This window comes from Carcharhinus amblyrhynchos, chromosome 1, assembly GCF_965287045.1.
Source record: "Carcharhinus amblyrhynchos chromosome 1, sCarAmb.v2.hapA, whole genome shotgun sequence".
NCBI classification, from domain to species: domain Eukaryota; kingdom Metazoa; phylum Chordata; class Chondrichthyes; order Carcharhiniformes; family Carcharhinidae; genus Carcharhinus; species Carcharhinus amblyrhynchos.
In genome coordinates, this window is record NC_137324.1 from 132,048,908 (window position 1) to 132,073,628 (window position 24,721).

Below are 24,721 nucleotides of genomic sequence, written 5' to 3' on the forward strand. Positions count from 1 at the left end.
CCTAGCTGAAAGTGTGTGAAATTAGCGAGAGGTGAGTTTGAGGCTGGCATTGATAGATGGGCGAGATGGAATGTCTGGATGTTTGAGTCCTGCGGCATGTGTGGGAAGCAGCATATTGAGCTGAGCGTGCCTGGTGAGTGTGGTGGGTTTCTAATATGAAGCTGCATTTACTGATCTTGCCCACCTGTGTGAAGCCATTACAGTCATTGTTTGGCATTGTTGCCAGACCCCGATTCCAGGAACGAACCTCCATGGCTACCTGTTCTTGCGTCCTGCTGAAGGGCTACTTGAGAGTCTCCTTCTCTGTGGGACCTCCTCCTGCACACCATCATAACTGCAACCATAAGTCTGGCTCTCTTGCCTTCAGTTTGTAAGAATTTCATCAATTTTTATTTCACCTCTTTTTGAAAGCGGTAGCCTACCTTTTAAGGATAGGTTGGCTGTACGTAACGGGTGGTGCCTAAGCTATTCTGCAGTCATCTCTTGCCATTCACCCGATAGGAATCATTGGAGGATATCAGTACTAGAGGCACAGGAACATGAGCCAGGATCATTCAGATAAGGTGGGTAAACTAATTTTGTCCAAACTCACCTTGCCCGAATAGACATTGATTTGCCTGGGCCCGAACTTCAGGATAGAATTTCTTACTCCGTCCTCTGGCTGAAAACCTGACTTTTGAAGTTGGTCATTATTAACCTGTCATTTTCATCTCCAAAATGGCCAATGAAATCATGGGGTCAAAAGAAGAATAAAAGTTCAAAGAGTTTCAAAATATTAACTAACTAATAAATAGAGGGAAATGAAGTTGAAAATCATTATGACAGAGCATTGATGGGAATGGCAACAAGCTAAGAATGCCACCTTTTTTGTTACAGAATTGTTTTTATTTTGTCCTTTCTGATCTTGTCAATTTTGTTCAGCAATTAAACTCTTTGTCATTGAATGGCGAGTTCAAGCCTCATTCCAAGGTCGATACACACAAACACCAGAAGTGAGCCCCCCCACTAAGCAAAATTTTTGCCCACCGTTCTTAAGGTGTAATGTTAAACCATCTGTCTGCTGAAATAGTCGTAAGCTATCAAATGCCACTATTTGAATGACAAGCAGACATTCCTTCTCTCAGTAAACATTTATTTTTTACTGAAAGTCATCAGAAGCTTAATTGCACTTTGTGGGAAGTTGCTGTCTGGAAAATTTGTCAACTATTTTTGCCAACAAGAATGATGACTCTGCTTTAAAATAAATAATTGTATATGAAGCACTTTGGGGCATTTCTCAGCAATGTGATAAGGCTGTGTGTAAATACAAGTTTTCGGCAGTTAATACAATAACAGTATGTATTTTCAGATGGTTCACAGGCTTAATGACAGGAATTTCTTTCAACCTGCTAACAGTGTAATGATTGGCTATCATCTTTCTGCAATGAGTGGGTACACTAAACCATTTGAAAAACAAATGGTATTTTAATTATATCATCAGGATACATTAGTTAAAGGCATTGTTGAATTAGGTACTCGGAGGACATATAAATAGGGGATTCTCCAAAGAGAATCTGCATTTTGTTGATTTGTCGCTTATCATCCTTTTGGCTAAGATCAAGTGTAACATCGACATGCTGTACTTGGTTGAAGTCATTAGATTATATTTTAGCTTAATTTTGAAACAATTTTTAAAAGTGGATCACGGCCTTTTGGGTAAGATGCAAACGAGATCAAGCCTTGGAGGAGGTGCAATGCCTACTCCAATCAGCTTGGATCATGTAGATCAAGCCCAAAACAGGAGGTGAGAGCCCTGTCTTGTCAGCTTGGATTGGGAATGTCTCACTTGTGGAGGCTCTGAATTGGATTGGATTAAAAACATTTTTGTTGATTTGTCACACTTGGGGGAATATCCACCAGTACTTGGAGGCTTTCCACAACCAGTTGGCACTGTGGAAGCTGGAGTGCCTCAATAGCCCCTAAAACCACATTTTGTTTCGTTTTGATGTTACCTTTTAAGATTTTTGTACTTTGATACAGTGTGCCTATAAGGTGATGTTACTTTAATTTGATCTGTTTAGTTGCCAAGTAGTTAAAGATGTACTTAAGAAAAGTGTAAATAGGGGATGTCAGTACATTTGAGGCCCTTAGGGCCTGGGGTGGTTGTTGCAGGAGTTGGAGTGCATCATCAGCCCCAGACACAACAAGTTTACTTCTAAATTTTTGTCTTTGTTGGAGTGCCTCTTTAAGGGTTGTTAATTTATTGTATTTTCAAAAGAGCACTAAGAGGACATAGCTGGGACGTTGGTTGTGAGTGAAGAGAGCCAGGATTTTTTTTTTAATTAAGAGTCACATTGCGGAGGCTTCAACTTGTTCTGAAAACTCTGCTCACATTTTGACAGCTGAGACAAATTCCACCACTGCAGCTGAGACAATCCATAATATTCTAAATCCAACATCCCACAACCATCTAAAAATACATTATTTGATACAACTCCCCTACTGCCTGCACTAACATCCAGAGGCATCACTTCCTTGAAGTGATCTAATTCCTTTTTCATCTGAGAGGTAACCTACCCTGACCTTCCAACTTGCAATATCTCCTCCAGCTATATTTATCCATCCTAGGTAAATGCCCATGATTTAGGAAAGGATAGAGTGAGTAGCATTGTGTGTTTGTAGTGCGAGCTGCAATGGGCCTGTATTATCTTCCTCTAGGATTTGTATGGGAGGAAACGAGCAAAAATGTGGGAATGGTTCCTAATGGTCAGCATCTACGTTGCTTTCAGTGGACAACCTGGCCTGATGGTTTCACAATATAGTTTATTGCTGGTTAATGTGGTATACAATCGGATGAGAAGGAAGATAAACTGACCGTAATCAGTGTGATAACCTCCATGTTCTCCCTGTGGAATCACTGATCTCCCTGTGGGGTTAGTTAAGTATGGGTTCCCCTGGCCTGCCCAACTGGACCTCCATTATCCAAGCCTTTTATGAGGCAGGCCCAGGACTGGGCCTGCTGACATGCAGTTCCAGGTGGGACTGGTATGTCTATGCCACAATAGTGGCTTTACTTTGCATTCTGTAATAAACTGTGTTCCTTTCCACTCGGGCTTCCTGAGTTATTACAATCACAAACTCACTTTTTTGTCATTTGCTTTTCACCTTCCCAGTCTTTACCCTGAAAAGTTTCTTCCCCAGGATTTGAGAATGTTACCTCCTCATTAGGGATTAGAGGCAAAAAGATTGGAAGTTGGTTGCTGTCACATCTCCATCTTGGCTGTTGTATCTGTGTGGAGAGAATGGGTGGGTTATCCTTTTTGATGGGCTTTGTGGAAATGGGGAGTTCCCATTTGCCCTTGCAGCCAATGTAGACCAGGCAGCTCCTTTACAATTTTCTTTTGGGATGGTAGGGAGCGAATATTCTATAATGACTCATGGTGCAAAATGAAAATATGTATGAATAAGTGTTGGCCAGTAACAGGACTTGGCTTGATTTTAGTTCCCTCTCTTCCATTATGGAATAACCTTTGGCAAAATCACCCACACACAGGGATGAAGAACATTTGGATGTGCCTTGAGCACTAGGGACTTTGGAATCATATCCAACTATGAAGTCATTGGAGTGGAACAAAAGAATTAAACGGTTTCTGTGTTCTAGAATATTTATTAGGATAAGTTTGGAAGAATTCAGATCATTTTGAGATAAGTAAAAGCCCAGGCTGAACGTGCTGTATACTTTCTCTTAACATGAAAATGTGCAATTAAAAATAGCTTAAATTTAATTACACATTTTCAGTGATAATGCATATAGATTTATAATTCAACAGTGTGATTATTACATACAGATAGATTACAATGTGTGGATTGGAAACTCTGCAGTACTGGCCCTGAAAACCCCTTGATTTCCCACTTTTCAAATATTTATCACATTCTCCCCTAATTAGTTCCATGTGATCAAGACCTTCTTAAAGGGCTGCTTTCAGATGTGAATATATAAACAACTGAGAACTCATTAGCAAATACTGTTTCTGTGATTGCTCTTTTAGGTGATAAAAGAGCACTGTTAAATATGTTCAGTCTAAGTAAGCATCTATGCGTGCTAGTCAAATGTGTTTAGTGATGAGCAGTTTTGAACAATCTATTATATTTTGTTTGCTCGTTATATGGTGCCTGTGGATTTCTGTTTCATTAGTTTAAAGAAAATCTGTCTGGAAAAATAGTAAGAACCTATAGCCATTTACGATCAAAAAGGATTCATTATTAAATAAATACCACCAGCCATCTTCAAGAAGCTCTACTTTAAAACAATAAAATAGGGCACGTGAGAATCTATCTAAAGAAAGAGTTGACAGCACAATGTCCCATAAACTCACCCCAGTTAATGTGATCGAAAATATAGAGGGTTGAAAGCTCAATTCAGAATTAAATGAAATGTTGAGGTTGCAAATGCTGAGGAGGCAGTTGAGCTTCATAAAGTAGCCAGGGAGAGCGATGGAGCTGATAGCTAATAGTTGAATTTTTTTCACCCAATAATTAATTGGAAGCTACACTGGATGTTTGACGAGCAGCGTGACAATTAAACATGGTGGTGTGGTATTGAGGTCAGTGTGACATTTTAAATTAAATTTGTATTTCTTAATGAAAATAAGTTGGAAGTGCTGGTTTATTAAATATTTTGCAGCATGATTTGTGTTGTGTATTTTTTTGACACACTTCACTAAAACTTTCTGAATTACTTTTCCGTGGACACCTTGAGGATGATTTTAATTTGACTGTTAGACAGGAAACCTGCAGAAAATGTTTTGAGACATCCTATTGTTAATTTCAGCAGGATATCCAGGAATTTTTTACTTCCTGGTTTCCCTCCTGGAATAGGGGGGCTCTTGAGCTAATAATGTGTTTTTATGGTGAATGTTAGTATTTCCCTGCAAGGGACAGCACACCCAACCAGCTAATTCTGTCTGCGCCCAATCACCACGTAGATACGTTTCCACAAGGGCCATTTCTCAGTGATTAGAATGAGAACCTAACCCAGAAAATTGAGGTCAGTCGTGGTGCCTGTTTGTCCCCGGTCAGGTCAAGGGTCAAACTGAGAATCTTTAATGTCTGGTTCAGTTACTTAAAATTATTGGCATATTTACTAGAAAATAGGTTATTTGTCACAAATTGTGAAATTATTTTAAATTGCATGCAATTATGATCAATAAATGAACAGAACTTTTATAACCAAATTGAAATTCACTCTTCTGGTGCGTTCCAAATGCATTGGGGGAATTAACAAGATAGAGTGCTGCCTTCACAGTCTGTCTATGACTTGTATGTTTATGCTATATGACATTGAACAAATCATTTCAAAATTCGTTAACTAAAGAAGTTAAAAGTGAAGTATTAGTTAAAATGTTTGAATAATGATTTGAAAGTTCTGAGCGACATGATCCTGTGACAGCAGAGGAAATCTGATGATCCATTAAGACCCAAGCATTGTAATTTCTATCCAGTTTTAAGAAAAGTGTAATATTGATTTTAATTTTGTATTCTTAAATACAATTTGTTTAAGTTGTTGAATGACTGGGATAGATTTTGACTTTGGGCAATAATCTAAACTAGGCATTGGTGAATCTGCTGCTTTTTCTAATATCTCTCCAATTTATATTTCTGTTGGTTTCAAAATCAATTCCCGTGTTTCTAAAAGTCTTTCACAAACAACAGAAGTATTTCTGAATTCAGCCACTACTATAACATTATAGAGAGTCGTGGGTTTAAGAAAAACTCAAACTAACCTCGAGAGTTCAAATGTAAACTAATAGCAGTGGCCTCATTGAATTTTAATTAATAGGGGCCTCCTGTGACAGAGTTAGACTTCATTATTGAACAAATATCAAATCAGATTTACTGACAAACCCATTTGATTTATATAGTACTTACAAATTAATTTTGTCTCTCTTTCACACTTGCATGTTTAATCAAAAGAGCGAAATGCTGTATTTAAAAAAATCGGGAAATCGAAATACGGAACAGACCTTTTAGCATCAAACCCATTATTATTTGGCATTGTTATCTCTAGCATCCTTCCATGTATGAAAAATGATGGACATGCAGCAAGCAATCCATATTGATGGGATGGTTTCTTTTGGTGCACCTTTACTGTAAAGGCCAATCCTTGAGAGAGAGAGAGAGAGAGAGCTTAAGAACATAAGAACATAAGAAATAGGAGCAGGAGTAGGCCATCCAGCCCATTGGGCTTGCCCCGCCATTCAATAAGATCATGGCTGATCTGTCGTGGCTCAGTTCCACTTTCCCGCCCTCTCCCCATAACCCTTAATCACCTTGCCTATCAAAAACCTATCAACCCGCGTCTTAAATATATTTAGCGAGGCAGCCTCCACCACTTCAACGGGCAGAGAATTCCAGAGATTCACCACCTTTTGAGTGAAGAAGTTCCTCCTCAACTCCGTTCTAAACCGCCCCCCCTTTATCTTGAGGCTGTGCCCTCTAGTCCTACTGTCCTTTCTGAGCGGGAAGAGCCTCTCCACCTCTATCCTATCCATCCCATTCATCATCTTATATGTCTCAATGAGATCTCCCCTCATTCTTCTAAACTCTAACGAGTACAAGCCTAGTTTATTCAGCCTCTGCTCATAGTTCAACCCCCTCAACTCCAGTATCAGCCTAGTGAACCTCCTCTGCACTCCCTCCAAGGCCAAAATATCCTTGCGCAAGTGCGGCGACCAAAACTGCACACAGTACTTCAGCTGCGGCCTCACCAGTGCCCTGTACAGTTGCAGCAAGACCTCCCTACTTTTATATTCAATCCCCCTCGCTATGAAGGCCAGCATCCCATTAGCCTTCCTGACCACCTGCTGCACCTGCAGGCTGGGTTTTTGCGACATTTTAGAATGATCCGAAATAGTCAACATGGTTTTGTCAAGGGAAGATCGTGCCTTACGAGCCTAGTTGAGTTCTTTGAGAATGTGACTGAGCACATTGATGAAGGAAGAGTGGTAGACGTGGTTTACATGGACTTCAGCGAGGTGTTTGATAAGGTCCCCCATGCAAGACTTCTTGAGAAGGTGAGAGGGCATGGGATCCAGGGGGCTTTGGCCTTGTGGATCCAGAACTGGCTTGCCTGCAGAAGGCAGAGAGTGGTTGTGGATGGGTCTTTTTCTGCATGGAGGCCGGTCACCAGTGGAGTGCCCCAGGGATCTGTCCTAGGACCCTTGCTGTTGGTCATTTTCATAAATGACCTGGATGAGGAAGTGGAGGGATGGGTTAGCAAGTTCGCAGACAATACAAAGGTTGGTGGTGTTGTGGATGGTCTGGAGGGATGTCAGAAGTTGCAGCAGGACATAGATAGGATGCAAGACTGGGCGGAGAAGTGGCAGATGGACTTCAACGCAGATAAATGTGTAGTGGTCCATTTTGGCAGGACCAATGGGATGAAGGAATACAATATCAAGGGTAGGAGTCTTAGCTGTGTTGAAGAGCAGAGGGATCTTGGGGTCCGGGTCCATAGGACTCTTAAATCGGCCTCGCAGGTGGAGGATGTGGTCAAGAAGGCATATGGTGTACTGGCCTTCATTAATCAAGGGATTGAGTTTAGGAGTTGGGAGGTAATGCTGCAACTTTATAGGACCCTTGTCAGACCCCACTTGGAGTATTGTGTGCAGTTCTGGTCGCCTCACTATAGGAAGGACGTGGAAGCTATTGAAAGGGTGCAGAGGAGATTTACAAGGATGTTGCCTGGATTGGGAGGCATGCCTTATGAAGATAGGTTGAGGGAGCTGGGACTCTTCTTCCTGGAGAGACAAAGGTTGAGAGGCGACCTGATAGAGGTTTATAAGATGTTGAGAGGAATAGATAGGGTGGATTCTCAGAGGCTATTTCCCAGGGCTGAAATGGTTGCTACGAGAGGACACAGATTTAAGGTGCAGGGAAGGAAGTACAGAGGAGATGTTAGGGGTAAGTTTTTCACTCAGAGGGTGGTGAGTGAATGGAATCGGCTGCCGTCGGTGGTGGTGGAGGTGAACTCGCTGGGGTCTTTTAAAAGACTTCTGGATGAGTATATGGGATCTAATGGGATTGGGCGTTATAGATAGGTCTATGGCTTAGTAGGTATACAAGTGATCAGCGCAACTAGTGGGCCGAAGGGCCTGTTTGTGCTGTAGTGTTCTATGTTCTATGACTCATGCACAAGGACCCCGAGGTCCCTCTGCACCGTTGCATGCTGCAGTTTTTCACCATGTAAGTAATAGTCCTTCCTACCATTATTCCTACCAAAGTGGACAACTTCACACTTGCCAACGTTAAATTCCATTTGCCAGTTCCTGGCCCATTCGCCCAGCCTATCTAGATCCTTCTGCAGACTTTCCACACCCTCCGCACAATTTGCCGTTCCACCAATCTTGGTGTCATCAGCAAATTTCGACACCATACACTAGGTTCCCTCCTCCAGATCATCTATATAAATGGTAAATAGCTGAGGCCCCAGCACCGACTCCTGGGGCACTCCACTAGTCACCAACCGCCAATCTGAATAGCACCCATTGACACCCACTCTCTGCCTCCTATTTGACAGCCAATCCCCGATCCACGCTAACACCCTACCCCTGACCTTCTGTAATAACCTCTTGTGCGGCACCTTATCAAAAGCCTTCTGAAAATCAAGAAAGACCACATCCACCGGCTCTCCTCTATCCACCGCCCTAGACACATCCTCATAGAACTCCAATAAATTCATCAGACACGACTTCTCCTTAACTAAACCGTGCTGAGTCTGCTCTATCAAACAATTCTCCTCAAGATGCCTCGCTATTTTCTCCTTGATCACGGATTCTAACATTTTACCTACAACAGACGTTAAACTAACTGGCCTATAATTCCCTGCCTTTTGCCTGCCACCCTTCTTAAACAACAGCGTAACATTAGCCATTTTCCAATCTTCCGACACTTCCCTGGAATCCAGCGAAGTTTGGAAAATAATCATCAAGGCATTCACTATCACCTCCGCCACTTCTTTCAGAACCCTTGGATGCATTCCATCCAGTCCTGGGGACTTGTCCACAATCAGTCCCTCCAGTCTGTTGAGCACTGCCTCTCTAGTAACAATAATGTCATTCAGGCCCTCCACTCCTACCGTCTTTCCATCGCTAACACCCGGCAAACTATTCACGTCCTCCGTGAAGACCGAAACAAAAAAGTTATTCAAGGCCTCAGCCATTTCCCCATCCCCTACCACTAAGTCCCCCCTCTCATCCTCTAAGGGTCCAACGTTCACCCTAGTCAGCCTCTTTTTATATATTTATAAAAACTCTTACTATCCTTTTTTATATTTAGCGCTAGCCCAGCTTCATAGTTTCTGTCACAAGCGCTGCACTTGAAGCTGCCAAGTGACATTGTGGATTGTTCTATGTTGGCATTTGTTGCCAAACTGCTGTAGCCACTGGTCACCATGGTAGTGCCCAGGTGGGTGTTCCCTTTGGCTGACTCATGAAATGCCCATGGGATAACATTAAGCTGATCCTTAGGACCAAGCTGAGGGTTTATAAGGCCGGTGTTCTCAGCACCTTGTTGTATGGCTGTGGGAACATAGTCAACTTTCAGCTACCAGGCAAAGAGACTCAGCAATTTTCATCTTCACTATTTGTGGCATAATAGGGGTATAATCCTGTTTCACAGTATGAGAGAGCATTACTGAAATCCCTGTTCCCTTCCCTATTGTCCATAATCAGTATGCTTTTGAAAGGAATGTTGTGTTTCATAACTCCTAAGTGTTGGACAATTTGATTAACCAGGAGCAAGTGTTTGTGAGTTCAAGTAAAAAGGATTGTTTATCCACAAGCTCACCGTGAAATAGGGTGCCCATTCACGTTGTCACAGAGCTAAATATGCTGTAGGAGAGTACAGTTTAAGAGAATAGTGCACATTTATAAACAAAAGGAATACTGAATTAAGTATTGGAAAACCACATTGGAAGTGGTTTTCAGGATTCTGAGGTGAACTCTGCAGACCACAGAATTAATTGCCTGTAGTCTTACCAGGATATCAGTTTGCTGTATTGGTGAACCTGAAAATGAACAGGATTGAAGAGCTTGCAGTGTTAGTTTCTGATTCTTAAAGCCTAGATGTTACTGTCTTTTCAGCTGCTGTTTTTTTTTTGCAAACGGTGCTTAGTGATTAGTGAATATGGCTGCCATACCATGTGGTTTCTCCCTTATTAACTGCAACTTTGGTTTATTGTTTGAAGACATTCATCTTGAGGGAGGTTGAGTCAATCATTGTCTTTGTTTCAGGAAGACCCATTCAACTCAGGAATGCATTTTGGTTGGTCTCTGGATATCGGTAGATGACTCCTCTTAGTCTGGAATATATTCTTTTGTCCTTTTGAGACAGACAGCAGGTTTTGAATTTACACATCAGGTCAGATAACCTTCAGTGACAACTTTTCAAACAGATAACCACGTGTTGCAAATGAAAAATCAGTTCCAAAAGATTCCACAAGAGAGTAAAGTTGATATTGTGATTTCATTTTGAAACTATTGATTTGTGAAATTGGAAAGTTGTTCAAGTGAAGGATTCTTAGTTGAATTGAAACAATCTATCTGACAATTTAAAAGTAGGAAACTTGAAAGAGCAGCGGTGTCCTTTCACAGTCATTTATCTGACTGGCTAGTTGGGACCCATTGGTTAGGGAGAGACTGGGTATGTGTCTAATTAACTGTTCATAAATTTGATGGCAACATTAAAACAACTTCAGAATATTAGATGGGGTAGATTCTTATTGAGGCATTTGGTAATTCTGCCTGTCAGCTGGATATCCAGCGAGAGCCCCAAGCTGCCCCGTTGTTATTTTTAAAACTGAACAAAGACCTTTAAAACGGCTGAACCTTTGTCTGTCTGACCTCCTGAACAAAAGAAGCTACTTAGCAATTTTAGGAAAACTTGCATCTCTTTATCCCTAAAAGGCCACTGACAATCCTTTTGAGGACTCTACAACCCAAACTTAAAGAGCTACACAAAGGCCATCTACAGTTAATAACCAGGCTGGTGAGAAGGAGGAGATTATCTGCTAAGGCAAAGGTCCTGCAACCTTCCTTTCAATTCCTAATGGTTGACCTATTTAAGATGATGGCTACCTGTACTCTGTTTAAAAAAATGATGAGGTGGAAGTCATATGTCATGGGCCTCTAGCATGTGGAACAAATAATAGATTGCTGAACTGAAAAGTTTGTTTTGCTGTTTACCATCTAACTTATAGCCTCTCTTGCCCAAATGGAATAACTGATTCCCATCTACACTGTTTCTGCTGAAAATCCTGTGCCATTGCCTATGGAGACTGATTCATCTCTGTGTGCCAATCTTATTGTGTGAAGTCAACGCCACTGGAAAAGTGAATTCTGCAAGATCAATTTTCAGTGCACTGACCTCCATGACAAAATACTTTATTGGATTCCAGAGCCAAAATCAAGGCCCATGTGAACCAATAATATTTTCTCTGTACTATGGAACTTTATCTGTTTTTGGTGTTCTGAAACTTTGTTCTTTGTTCTCTTTAAGTAGCCATGCCAAATCACGAAGTTTTCAGAATAACTACTTTAATCAAGCTAAATAGCTAGGCCGCTGGAATGTCTGCTGGTGGTCAGTCAGAGTTCAGAATTCATGATTACACAAGCAGATATTATTTCATCTTTGATTACAAGTAATTAACATTTACCCATCAAAGTATAGGGGTTATCTCTATCCACTCTCAACTATTGATTAGAGTTACATCATGCATAAGATACGAATGTTAAAACCAATTGCTGCCATTGTATGCCTGTTTAATTATAATATCCAATCAGTGTAAAATTTGATTGTGTTAGCTGTCCATTGTTGCAAGTTATCCTTGACATGCCAGCTTAATCATCTCTCCCATATCCAGAGGTCTGATTTGTTGAATTCTCTCAGACTAAGGGCCTTTGTTAAATAAACCTATATTCTATGGTTTCCACTCTTGCTACTAGTTCTCGAAGCTTATTGGGGTCAACTGTAATAAAGAGTTATTGTTTCTCTCATAGCAGCTTATGTGTTTTTTTTAAACTTCGTGATAGTGAAAGGGCTAATAATCACACCTCGGGATTGCATTATGAACCACATTTTGAGTATGTGCAAACTAACCCTTTTTGCTGCAGAGTTATGAATAGAAAATTGGATCAACATTATCAGAGAGATTGGGAAATACACCACTGTTAATAAAGAGGGAAACAAATCAAAACCCTTTTCTGCTTATGGAAGGGTGATGAGAGGAATAATTTCATGCTGTTTAAATTAACCCCCATCTGTAACACATGACGTGCAACATGGTGATACCTTTAGTTAACGTGATCACTCAAAAACGAGAACTATAGAGAAATGTGTGTTTTGGATTGAAACTTGTTATGAGGTGGATGCTAAAATTGATTAATTTTCTGCTTTTCATTATAGACTGTTTTTCATATAAGGTACAATTAAACTGGAGGAATGTGATTTGGTTGAAATCCACTTGTGCTTATAATCCTGCTGATTATAGTAGTAATGAAGATGTTAATATAGTGCATTGATTTTGGTATTACAATTACGCGATTTTTCAAAAATCACTCGCCCTCCCCCTCTACTCATCCTGCTGGACGGAAGCCAATCATTTATTAGTATAGTTCATTTACTTTGGCCAATAAAATGCTAGTCTCTGATGGCATGGGAATACATATATAAAATTATTTCTCCCTGTATCCTAGCAACTCTTTATCGGGAAATTGTATTGCTCTATTCATTCTCCAGTCTGGGACCAACACTGATAAGAGGGTTCCTTTTCTTCTGTCAGTAGCTAGATTGTTTTCAAAGAACGTGGTTGTTCTTAATGAGCTATATCCCATCATGCTTAGAGCAGTATAATTGGCCAAGGTGTATGCTTTTAATACTGAACATAGTAAGTTTTCAAAAATACATATAACCTGTTGGAGAATTTAAATATGTTTCTAATCAAACAGTACCTTTGTAACTCCAGGTACTTTTTAACTTTCACTGTACTATATACACTATAATATACTATAACCTATTCTGACCTGTTAGTCTTTTTTATTCCCAGGTTATCCTAAACCCCTTCTAACAATACCAAATCCCTTGTTTTGCAATTTGTGGCAGTTATGCTTTTTTTTTTATGATATTGGATCAAAGATGGAAATGCACAGAAATAAGTTATACACAACAAAAGCTAACTGATGTCAGAATCTTAAACTGTTGAGTTCTAGCCTAATAACTGTCTTTATATATCACATCACTGATAAACTGATAGTGAGAATTGCTAAGATTATTATTCAGTTTGTACGGCTGTTCATAAAAATTGCCGTTGTGGAAGTTATTTTATCTTATTCTGAGTTGAACTGAATTAGTCAGCACATTGAAATGTTATAAACCATACATAATGGCATTGTTCCAGTAAATAGTTTTTGTATCGAATTTGAGTTTAATAAGTTTGTTTAATAATGTCACAAGTAGGCTTACATTAATATTGCAGTGAAGTTACTGTGGAAATCCCCTAGTTGCCACACTCTGGCACCTGGTTGGGTACACAGAAGGAGAATTTATCACGGCTAATGCACCAGCACGTCATTCACCACAACGCCACTATAATATTCTACAATCAATGCATTCAACATAGTAATCTATATCCTAAACATGTTGTACATATCATGTGGAGTTCCTGTTCCAATTTTATGCTGGGAATTTTCTATGTATATATGTATAATTTGCTACTCTATGCATTTTATAATGGAAGAGCTCTGTGTAAACATGGGCAGCACAGTGGTTAATACCGTTGCTCACCATGCTAGGGACCCAGGCTCAATTCCAGCCTCAGATCATTGCCTGTGCAGAGTCTGCACATTCTCCCATGTCTGCGTAGGTTTCCTCCAGGTGCTCCAGTTTCCTCCCACAGTCCAAAGATGTGCTGGTTAGGTGCATTGGCCATCCTAAATTCTCCCGACCAGGCGCCTGGGTATGTGGTGACTAGAAGATTTTCACAGTAATTTCATTGTAGTGCTAATATAAGCCTACTCGTGACACTAATAAATAAACTTATAAGTTCACCATAGCTGTTGATGAATCTATCAAATCACATAATGCAGTTTACTTAGTAACAAACTTGAAAGCCAGACTTTCACAAATCACAGGATTGAAAAATTATAGATTGAGTAATCTGATTTCTATTTATCAATTGAAATGTTTCTGTCTTCCATAACCTCCATCAAAGGTTTCAGTTAAAGGCCTCAGCTTTCCTCAAAGCTCAGAACAGTGACTCTAAGCTGAAAGTAGATCCCACAGAGTATGTTCAATGCGTACTCTTTCCCATGGTACATCTGTGACTTTTAAGCTTGTAAATGATGAAATACTTTTGTATGATTAAACTCTGTGACTGTGTTTCAAAATTATTTGTAGAAAAGCTAGAGGGCAAATTTCCAAATGTTTAATGATAGTTAAAGCAACGTTGTGCATAGACCTGCGATGAGGCAGAGGAAAAAGTGTAATGTACTAAGCACAAACCTATTGCTTTAGCTGATGGATATTCTATAAACTAGAAAGAACAAAATACAGTGTATTTCCACTTTTTAATTTGAGAATGTTAAAGATGAATTTTGAATACAAACAGAAGTCTGACCATTATCTACATTTTGCTGATAATTGAAAATGTAAACAATCTAATTAGACTCATCATTGCATGAGGCAGCAGGTGAGTGAAGCTCACAGTAGAGAAAAAATTACTTCATCCATTTTCCACCCAGATAGTAATGGCAAAACGTCTCATTTTAATGCTTGCAAATGTTTCTTGGAAAGTTGTAAACTGGCGGTCATGCTGGGGTTTGGCAGCAATGGGTTTTAATGGTACACCTTCTACTAAAATGTTCTAATATACAGTTGGCTAATTAATTAATTATTGGCTTTAAACCACTTATGTGAATGCTGTATCCACAGTTTATTGTATGGAATAATTGTTTGAATTGAAAAGTGTATATTACATGAATCCAAAGTAATCCTTTTTTTTTGTTTGGTTTATAGATCGTTCCAATAGAAATAAACCTGACCAATCAGTCCGCAGTTCTAGGTAAGGAAAATGTGACACTTTGGAAAGCATAAGTTGGATGTATGGAATATGTTGTTTTCCTCATTTGCACTAACCCTTTAGTGTGTTAGACAGAGACAGCAATGTGGTAACTGAGCATTGTAAGGGACCATACCTTCACAAAAGAACCATTTTTAAGAGAAACATCTACTGAATTGGACTCTATTGTCACAAATAATAATTCAAAACAGAGTTCAATTTAGAACGATTTGTTTCTTGACATGTTTATGGAATCTACTGTGTGTTTATTTTACAAAGTAAAACATGAAGATGGGTGGCATGATGGCACAGTGGTTAGCATTGCTGCCTAATAGTATCAGGGACCCAGGTTCGATTCCAGCCTTGGGTGACTGTGGAGTTTGCACGTTCTCCTCGTGATTGCATAGGTTTCCTTCAGGTGCTCAGGTTTCCTCCCACAGTTCAAAGATATGCAGGTCAGGTGGATTGACCGTGCTAAATTGCCTCTTGGTGCCCCAAGATGTATACGTTAAGGAATTTGGTAGGTTAAATGCATAGTGTTACGAGGGATAGGCAGGGGTACATCTGGGTAAGATGCACTGCCAGAGAATCAGTGCATTTTCGATTGGCAGAATGGCCTCCTGCTGTATGGAACACTACCATTGCTGAATTCCCCCGCCCCATCAACATCCTTATTAGAAACTGAACTGGACTAGCCATATAAATACTATGGCTCCCAGAGCAGTTCCAAGGTTAGGAATCTTGCAGCAAGTAACTAACTCACCTGTCCCTTCACTGGATCAAAATCCTGAAATTCCCTCCCTAACAGTACTGAGGGTGTATCTATAAGATATCAATCAAGTTGAATAGGTTGGAGGTGGGATGGGGGGGGGGGCTGTGTGCAGGAGGTCTAAAGTCTGTCCGTCATTGCTTCCTTTAGTTGCAAAAGCAGCAGTTGTGGAAAAGCTCAGTAGGTTTGGCAGCAGCTGTGGAGAGGGCAGATGAGATACTTTAGTTACTCCTCATTCCCCAGAACTGTAAGTTAGGACAGATTAGCTTTTAGAATCATAGAATCTCTAAAGTGCAGAAGAGGCCACTCAGCCCATCAAATCTGCACTGACTCTGAGACTATCTAGTGCACACCTGGTTCCCATGTTCTAGTCTTGTGTGTTAAGATATTCAGCATTTTGAACTGTATAGCAAACTGATCAGCATCTGAAACAAAAGGATGAATTACTCTGCTGGCATGATCCTCCACTCTCATAACTAACAAGGATTAGCAGAACTCGTGAACTTGTTACCAAGACTGATATCCCATCAGCTGCCTCTGCCACTGCTCTTCCTTCATCAATCCCACTTGGCCAGACTTCCTCCAGTATTCCTTCTACCCTAATCCTGAACTTTTTAAAAAAAATTATTTTCCAGTTTCATGCCTTTTCTGAGCTTATCTTGTCTAACACTCACCTCCTGTTCCCTCATCCTATTCTCAGTAAACAGCTGACCACCTAATTTCTCTTCCTAGTCCCTGTGTTAGCTAATACTGTTAATTGTGTTCTGTGCCCCCCTCTTCTAAACCTGCAGTCATCACCCCTCTCAAGAAAAAATCCTGACCTGTTTAGTCATGCAAACTACCTCCCTTTCCTCTCCATATACAGTTTTGACAAAGGGTCATTTGGACCTGAAACATCAGCTCTTTTGTTCCTTACAGATGCAGCCAGACCTGCTGAGATCTTCCAGCATTTTCTCTTTTGGTCCCTTTCCCTTTCTCTCTGATGTCCTTGAATTTGTTGTCAGCTCTCTAAATCCATGCCATCTTTCCTAAGTCTCTATGCTTGAATGCCTCTGATCAGGTTTTCACAACAGTACTGAAACAGTTCATATCAAAGTCATAAGTGATATTCAACGAAAGTAAATAATCCTTTCTCATCTTTCTAAACCTGCCTGTTGCCTTTGACCGGGTTGATCCTGCTATCCTCTTTCAACATCTCTCCATCATCCTGCAGTGGGGTGGGACTGCACTTGCCTGGTTCCATTCTATCTAGTTGTAGCCATTGTGTCATCTGCAATGGCTTCTCTGCTCGCTCCTATACTCTTACCTCTGGTGTCCCCCAAATGCCATTCCTACAATTCTCCATCTACACACTACACTGGGGCGATTATCACCAAAATTACAGCATCAGTTTCCACATGAACACTGACAATACTTAGACCTACCTCACTTTACCTCTTCACTCTCTTTATATTTGTCAGGCTATTTGTCTCATTGTTTTGGATGAGCAGCAATTTCCTCCAATTAAACACTGAGAAGACTAAAATCACTGATTTCAGTGCTACCTCCAAACTTCTATCCCTAGCTGCCAACTCTGTCCTTCTGCTTGACAAGTCTGAGGCTGAGCCAGACAGTCCACTAAAATTTTACGTTTGACCCCCAAGCTGAGCTCCCAATATAAGTCTATACCATTATAAAGATAGCCTATTTTCACCTCTGTAAAGTCGCTTTATTTCATCACTGCCTCAGCTTATCTGGTACAAATTCCTTTTCATATTTTTGTTATCACTAAATGTTATTATTGTAACCTAATGCTGGTTGATGCTCTGCTTTCTATCCTCTGTAAACTTGAGCTCAACCAACTCTGCTGCTCGAGTCCTAACACACACTCTTCACACATGTACCGACTGATCTAGCTTGGCTTCCAGTTTAACCATGCCTCAGTGTTAAAACTTTACTCTTTGACTGTATTTTACACTGGGGGTGAGGTACCTGGCCCCAGAGGCCCTGCTTCAGAGCTACCAGCCAACCCAATGGCCAGTGGCTCCCTTTTCCCAGCACCACTGGGAGTTGTGGCCAATATGGGACTGCCGCAAGTCCGAGAGGGAAGGGAACTGTGATGAAGCGCAGATGAAGGCACGTCCGCGATCTCACCAAGACCGGGCTGGCAGGCCCCTGGGTGGAAGGTAGGATCAGAGAGGGGTGAGGTGGCTTCTCTCAGGTGAGGGGACCTGGAAAGGAAACCCATCCCCCATTCCCAGCCATCAGTCCACTAGGTTTTACTTGGCAGGCTGGATGACTGACTGATTCTTGAATTCCCCATCAAGAGTAAAATCCCAGTGACATCCTTGGGCCACCTGACAAACTCTCTTCTCCTCCTTCCCCCGCCTGAAACCCTCTTCCAGCAATCCTATTTCAGAGGGAAGGCCCTTTAAAATCCCAACCTTGATTTAAAATCCCTGCATTGCATTGCCACACTACTTCCTAGTTCCGTCATTTTTGTTTAGTTCCACATCCCACTGAGATATCTACACTCCATTCATTCTGGCAACGCCCTTTAAAATACAACTCTTTGACTAAGATTTTTGGCTTTCAGCCCTGCATGGCTTGATGTCAAATGTTGCTTTATAATGTTCCTGCATAGTCCTTGGGGCATTTTATTACATTGAAAGTGTAGTGTAAATACAAATTATTGCCGACTTCTCAATACTTAATGCTTAAGTCTGTTTCAATGTTGGTGACTCACGTCATCCCTCCTGAAGCTACTTTAAAATAAAAAGTAATTTGCAATTTATTGACTGTGAAGTACTTGGAAGCATCTTGAGTTTTGTAATTCACTAACTTTCTTCATTCTTTAAACAGTTAATTCAAGATGTCCTCAATTAGAGTAATTTCCGCCCCCCCCCCCCAGTCAGACATTGTGCTACTATGAGATTGGAGCAGTTTGGCTAGTCCTAGTTTTGTCCTTTGAATTTAAGATTTGCACCCTTTGCTACTCTAGGTGTGAACTTTCAGAGGTATCGTTCTTAGATGAGCTTGACATATCTCAAATTACACCTGCAATAAATGAAAATGACCCTTATGAAATTATAGAACATAGAAAAACTACAGCACAAACAGGCCCTTTGGCCCACAAGTTGCACCGATCATATCTCTACCTACTAGGCTTACCTATAACCCTCAATCCCACTAAGTCCCATGTACTCATCCAGAAGTTTCTTAAAAGACTCTATCAAATCTGCTTCCACCACCACCGCCGGCAGCCGATTCCATGCACCCGCCACCCTCTGAGTGAAAAACTTACCCCTGACACCTTCTCTATACCTACTCCCCAGCACCCTCAACCTGTGTCCTCTTGTGGCAGCCATTTCAGCTCTGGGAAAAAGCCTCTGAGAATTCACCCAACCAATACCTCTCAAAATCTTATGCATCTCTATCAGGTCACCTCTCATCCTTCATCTCTCCAAGGAGGAAAGACCGAGCTCTCTCAACCTATCCTCATAAGGCATGCCACCCAATCCAGGCAACATCCTTGTAAATCTCCTCTGCACCCTTTCAATGGCTTCCACATCCTTCCTGTAATGAGGCGAGCAGAACTGAGCACAGTACTCCAAGTGGGGTCTCACCAGGTCTTATACAGTTGCAGCATTATCTCCCGACTCCTCAACTCAGTTTCTCGATTGATGAAGGCCAGTGCACCATATGCCTTCTTAACCACATCCTCTACCTGCGAAGCCAATTTGACAGTCCTATGAACCTGGACCCCACGATCCTTCTGATCTTCCACGCTACTAAGAGTCTTACCCTTGATATTATACTCCTCCATCCCATTTGACCTGCCAAAATGAACCACCACACACTTCTCCAGGTTGAAGGCCATCTGTCACTCCTCCGCCCAGTCTTGCATCCTATCTATTGTCTTGCTGCAACTTCTGACATCCCTCCAAACTATCCACATCACCTCCAACCTCCATGTCATCGGCAAACTTACCAACCCACCCACTTCCTCCCCCAGGTCATTTATGAAAATTGCAAACAGCAAGGGTCCCAGAACAGATCCCTGGGGCACTCCACTGGTGATCAAACTCCATGCAGAAAAAGACCCATCTACAACCACTCTCTGCCTTCTGTGGGCAAGCTAGTTCTGGATCCACAAAGCAACGTCCCCTTGGATCCCATGCCCCTCACTTTCTCAATAAGTCTTGCATAGGGGAACCTTATCAAACACCTTGCTGAAGTCTATATAAACCACCTCTGCTGCTCTTCCTTTGTCAATGTGTTTAGTCATATTTTCAAAAAACTCAACCAGGCTCGTAAGGCACGATCTGCTTTTGACAAAGCTGTGCTGACTACTTTTGATCATATTATACGTCTCTAAATGTTCATAAATTCCGTCTCTCAGGATCTTCTCAAGTCCCTAAAATTACACTCATTTCAGCATTTCAAAAATATGTAATAGTCCTCAAAATATTTTTTGGCTTTAAAAGCAACATTAGTTCTTTTTTAAAAAAGTTCTTGCTGAGCTGGTGAGCGTGGCATTTGTTCATAGAATCATAGAAATCCTACAATGCAGAAGGAAGCTATTTGGCCTGTCAAGTCTGCACTGGCAACAATCCCACCCAGGCCCTATCCCTGTAACCCCACATATTTACCCTGCTAATCCCTCTAACCTAGGCATCCCTGACACCAAGGGACAATTTAGCATGGTCAGTCCACCTAACCCGCACACCTTTGGACTGTGGGAGGAAACCATAGCACCCAGAGAAAATCCACGCAGATACGGGGAGAATGTTCAAACACCACAGACAGTTACCCGAGCCAAGAATTGAGCTCGGGTTCTGGAAGGTGTGAGGCAACAGTGCTAACCACTGTGTCACTGTTGCGTATCCCTGAACTAAAATTGGCTCCAAAAGCTCTTCGAAAAGAAGCCGTATAGTACCAAAAATCTGTTTATGGGGGGAGAGGTAGAGAAAAATCGCAAGTTTCACTATAAAATGAAATGCGCATTCATTTTTGCGGTAATTTCATTGCAGTGTTAATATAAGCCTACTTGTGACTAACTAATGAATAAACTTTAAACATTTCTAAATTCACCTTACTACAAACAGCACTTCTATGTTCTCAAGCTTTTTCTTGTGTCCCTGAACTAGCAGCAGCAGAACATTTACTGTATGGGGTGGCACAGTAGCACAGTGCTGCTTCACAGTGCCAGGGACCCAGGTTCGATTCCTGGCTTGGGTCACTGTCTGTGTGGAGTTTGCATGTTCTCCCCATGTCTGCGTAGGTTTCTTCCGGATGCTCTGGTTTCCTCCCATGTTCTTAAAGACGTGCTGGTTAGGTGCATTGATCCGAACAGGTGCCGGAGTGTGGCAACTAGAGGAATTTCACAGTAACTTAATTGCAGTGTTAAACATCACTTGGGACTAATAAATAAAACTTTTATTTTAAAATAGCTGCAACTTAAGTTATTGACCTGTGTCCTGTTGCACTTTGTGTGTTCATCTTTAGATGCCGTAACAATATTCTGTACTGTTTTCGATCTTCCAGCTTCTTTGGGCACTTTGTCAGCTTCTCTTTTTTTTCAGATTGATATTATGCAAGCGAAAAGAAAAATTTTATAATCTGTTTTGGAATCAACTTCTATACAGAAGTTTGCATATCTACCATCTTGGTGCTATGCATCTGGGAGATGTGTTATATTTTATTGCCTGAAGGATCAGTGTTCAAATTAACTTCCAATGCTGCCAAGCAATGGAAGTGCTTTCTGCACATAGTTCACTAAACTGCCTAGTGGAGCTTACCTCCCTGATAACGATGGACACAAACAAAATCTGAATGCAGCACAACTCCTGTTTGCTATGCATCACTTTTTAAGAGAAAAAACTGTACTGGATTTCTGAAGCTCAGCAAGAGAAATCAAAATCTATGATGCGAAGTTGACTTGCACTATGTCCAGTCATGACAACAGTGAAAATAAAGATATGGTAGTCGTAAAAAAAGAGTTGAGAGAGGATGATCTCTTTTGATGATAATTGAAAACTTTGAGATTTATGTTACACCAGCTTTTAGGAGTCCTTGTGAATGCTTAGGCCTGTACTGAACAGCCAACAGATCAAACATTGAACCTGGATCTCATTGACCTGTGTGAGGCAATGACACATTGCTCAACATGTTTATAAGCTGAACTGTTTTAGAGCTCCCTCCTATATGCTTCTATTTCCTTTATTTTGGTTGGCCTTTTTAAATGCAGAATAAAAATATTTATGTGGAAAACTTAAGAGTTAATGGTTCTTGGCTAATAAACAACAGATAAATCACAAATTTATAGTCCAGTTAGATTTTCTATGTGTAACAGATGTTTGAAGCACATAAACAATGATTCATGAAACACAAAGCCAAAAAAACAGATGTATCATTTTAAAATGAAATTTTGTTGCAGATTGTCTGCATCACTTAATTACTCTACATTTATAACAAAACTGAATCTTTGCAATTTTGTTGTGTATCGCTTGCATGGATAGATGGAAAGATTAGAAATTTGTGTAGTTTTCCCCAACACACCAGTGAATCGAGGGAGGAGTGGGAGGGTGCATACAAATCTGTGCTTCCTGGTCAAGCCTGACCCATGGCTAACTCCATAGGTATCTGCGGAAGAGCGTCAGAGTCCCTTCACTTGCCCTCTTTCCAGTTCCACCAGCGGAAGCAACCACCTTCAGAATGAAGTTCCATGGAAAAGAAAACAAACAGGAAAATATCCATATTTATTTGAGTTATTCATATTATGGGCTCTTTGCCCCTTTTGAGATGGGGAAGTGGGATGTTGTTTGATACAGATTTTTCAATGGCTGTTGTCAATATTCAATCGTATGTTAGTTGAAATGAGGCGTGTGTTGGTGACATGTAGCCATTGAAAATGGCCAAGAGTCGTTTGTGGTAGGCAGTTATGTTTGAACACTCAATTCAGATGGGTTTCAAACTTGAGCCACGTGAACTGCCATCTACAGCTAAAAGTTCAAAATAAATCGAGTAAAAGGACACAACAACTTAACTGAATTACTGCGCAATTTGCAAAGGCAAGCACTGTGACAGACACAGAACAAGGACTATCCAGGGTATATTTGAGTTTTTCTTGAATTATTTTGTTTGCCATTGAAGATGCTACATGTTATGTGATATGGGTGCCAGCAGCTCTTAGGCTGTTCAATAATAAACAATTTCACAGTCCATCCTAATCTTGTATTTACTAGTCAGTATAAAAAAAATCAAAAATCCTGGCACTTTTTTTTTCCTTGCCTTACCCCAGCTCCATTCCAAAACTCTAGGGAAATTACAGCGCACACATTTCTTTCTCCACATCAATCAGCTGATGGTGACCAAACTTAAATTTGAATTGAATATTTTCTGGCAGTTTATTAGACTGCACCTGATAAAGCATCGCCCACATCAATTGAATCAGATCAATTGAGGGTTATATTTATAGAATCATAGTGTGAATCAAAAGCCTCTGTGCTTTTGGGGAGAAAACTATGCCAGAACTTTCTGGCCATTCACACAAGTGGGAATTTGTGATGTCCCCGCACACCGCTGTGGATTTTGCAGCCATGAGGAATGCATTCAGTGGGAAGCCTATTGCAAGAGGTGGGTGTGTTGCTCTGAGACAATATCAGCAAAGTGGTGGTTTTCAGCATAGTGACCCTCCTGCCCCTTGAGTGCCTTTTACGAAGGGACTACCACCACCATACACCCCAGGACCCCACAAGCAAACATAATTGTACACAGCCCAAAAGGCAAGGCTGTGACTACTGCCCTGTTGAATACCACCAAGTGGAGAGATTGGGCAATAAATTGCCTTCACATCCTGGACTTGGAATATAACTGGGAAGGCATGGTGTCCCACTGAAAAAAATGCCCACCCTTGCCTCCGAATTTGCCATGGCAAAGGACATTAAATTCCACCTGTCAGTTTCATTCTCAACTCCTCAGATGAGGAACCTGTCCATGTCCACATGGAGCAAGACCTGGACACGATCCAGACTTAGGTTGCCAAGTGGCAAGTAACATTCATACCATTGTCAAGCAATGGACATTGCAACAAATCTTTTAACTGTCACTCCTTACCATTCAGTGACAGTGTCAGTACCAAATCCCATCCAATAACTTACTGGGGGCTCACAATTGACCAGAAACTTTAAGTTGACCAGCTATAAAATTTACCTTTAACTTTTGATATGCTGTAGTAGCAGTTACTTTGCAGTGTGCACCTGACACCTCAAAATTGTCATCTGAGTCTTTGGGCTTGGGAGGAGAAGATTGCCACGTTAGGGACTCATGTATGCTCACCTTCCTGTCTGTCCATTTGATGGATCATCCATTTCCAGTACACACTCCCCATCCTCTTTCAACTTTCTGAAGAGGGAATTTCCTCTGATTTCCCCCAGACACATCTTTTGCTCCAATAATTTCTGAAATGATTATCTCCTTTCATCTTGCATAACCATATTCTTTGTCTTCAATCATTCCTTGACTTCCATCCAGTCACATACTATTCTCTCTTTTTCACTTCATACCCTTTTCCTACACTCTGTTTTTCCATAAACTGCCCAATCTGTAACATTTCCAGTATCTTCCTGGTACAGGATCATTGACTGAACTGTTAACCCTACCTTTACCTCTGTGCAGAAGCTGCCTGAATCAGGGTTTCCAGCATTTTTCTGTTTTAACTTTTAGAAGGCAATTCATCTTTGGGTTTGTACAACTGATCTCTGTCTGGTGACCTCTGCTAAAAGTGCAAAATGATGAGGACAGAACCCAGCTTAGAGCAGTGCTGTCCAAGGTCAAATAGTTTACCGATACTATGCCAACGATCATGCATTAATATTGGC

General features: G+C 41.0%; 1 protein-coding gene across 1 annotated transcript in view; it reads left to right on the forward strand.

Moving 5' to 3' along the window:
- Positions 1-24,721, forward strand: part of sh3d19 (SH3 domain containing 19) — a 132,550-nt gene that overhangs the window by 42,066 nt on the left and 65,763 nt on the right. The window contains exon 2 of the mRNA XM_080192937.1: positions 15,049-15,094. Within this exon, the coding sequence (XP_080049063.1) occupies positions 15,049-15,094 (46 nt within the window). The remainder of the gene's footprint in view (positions 1-15,048; positions 15,095-24,721) is intronic.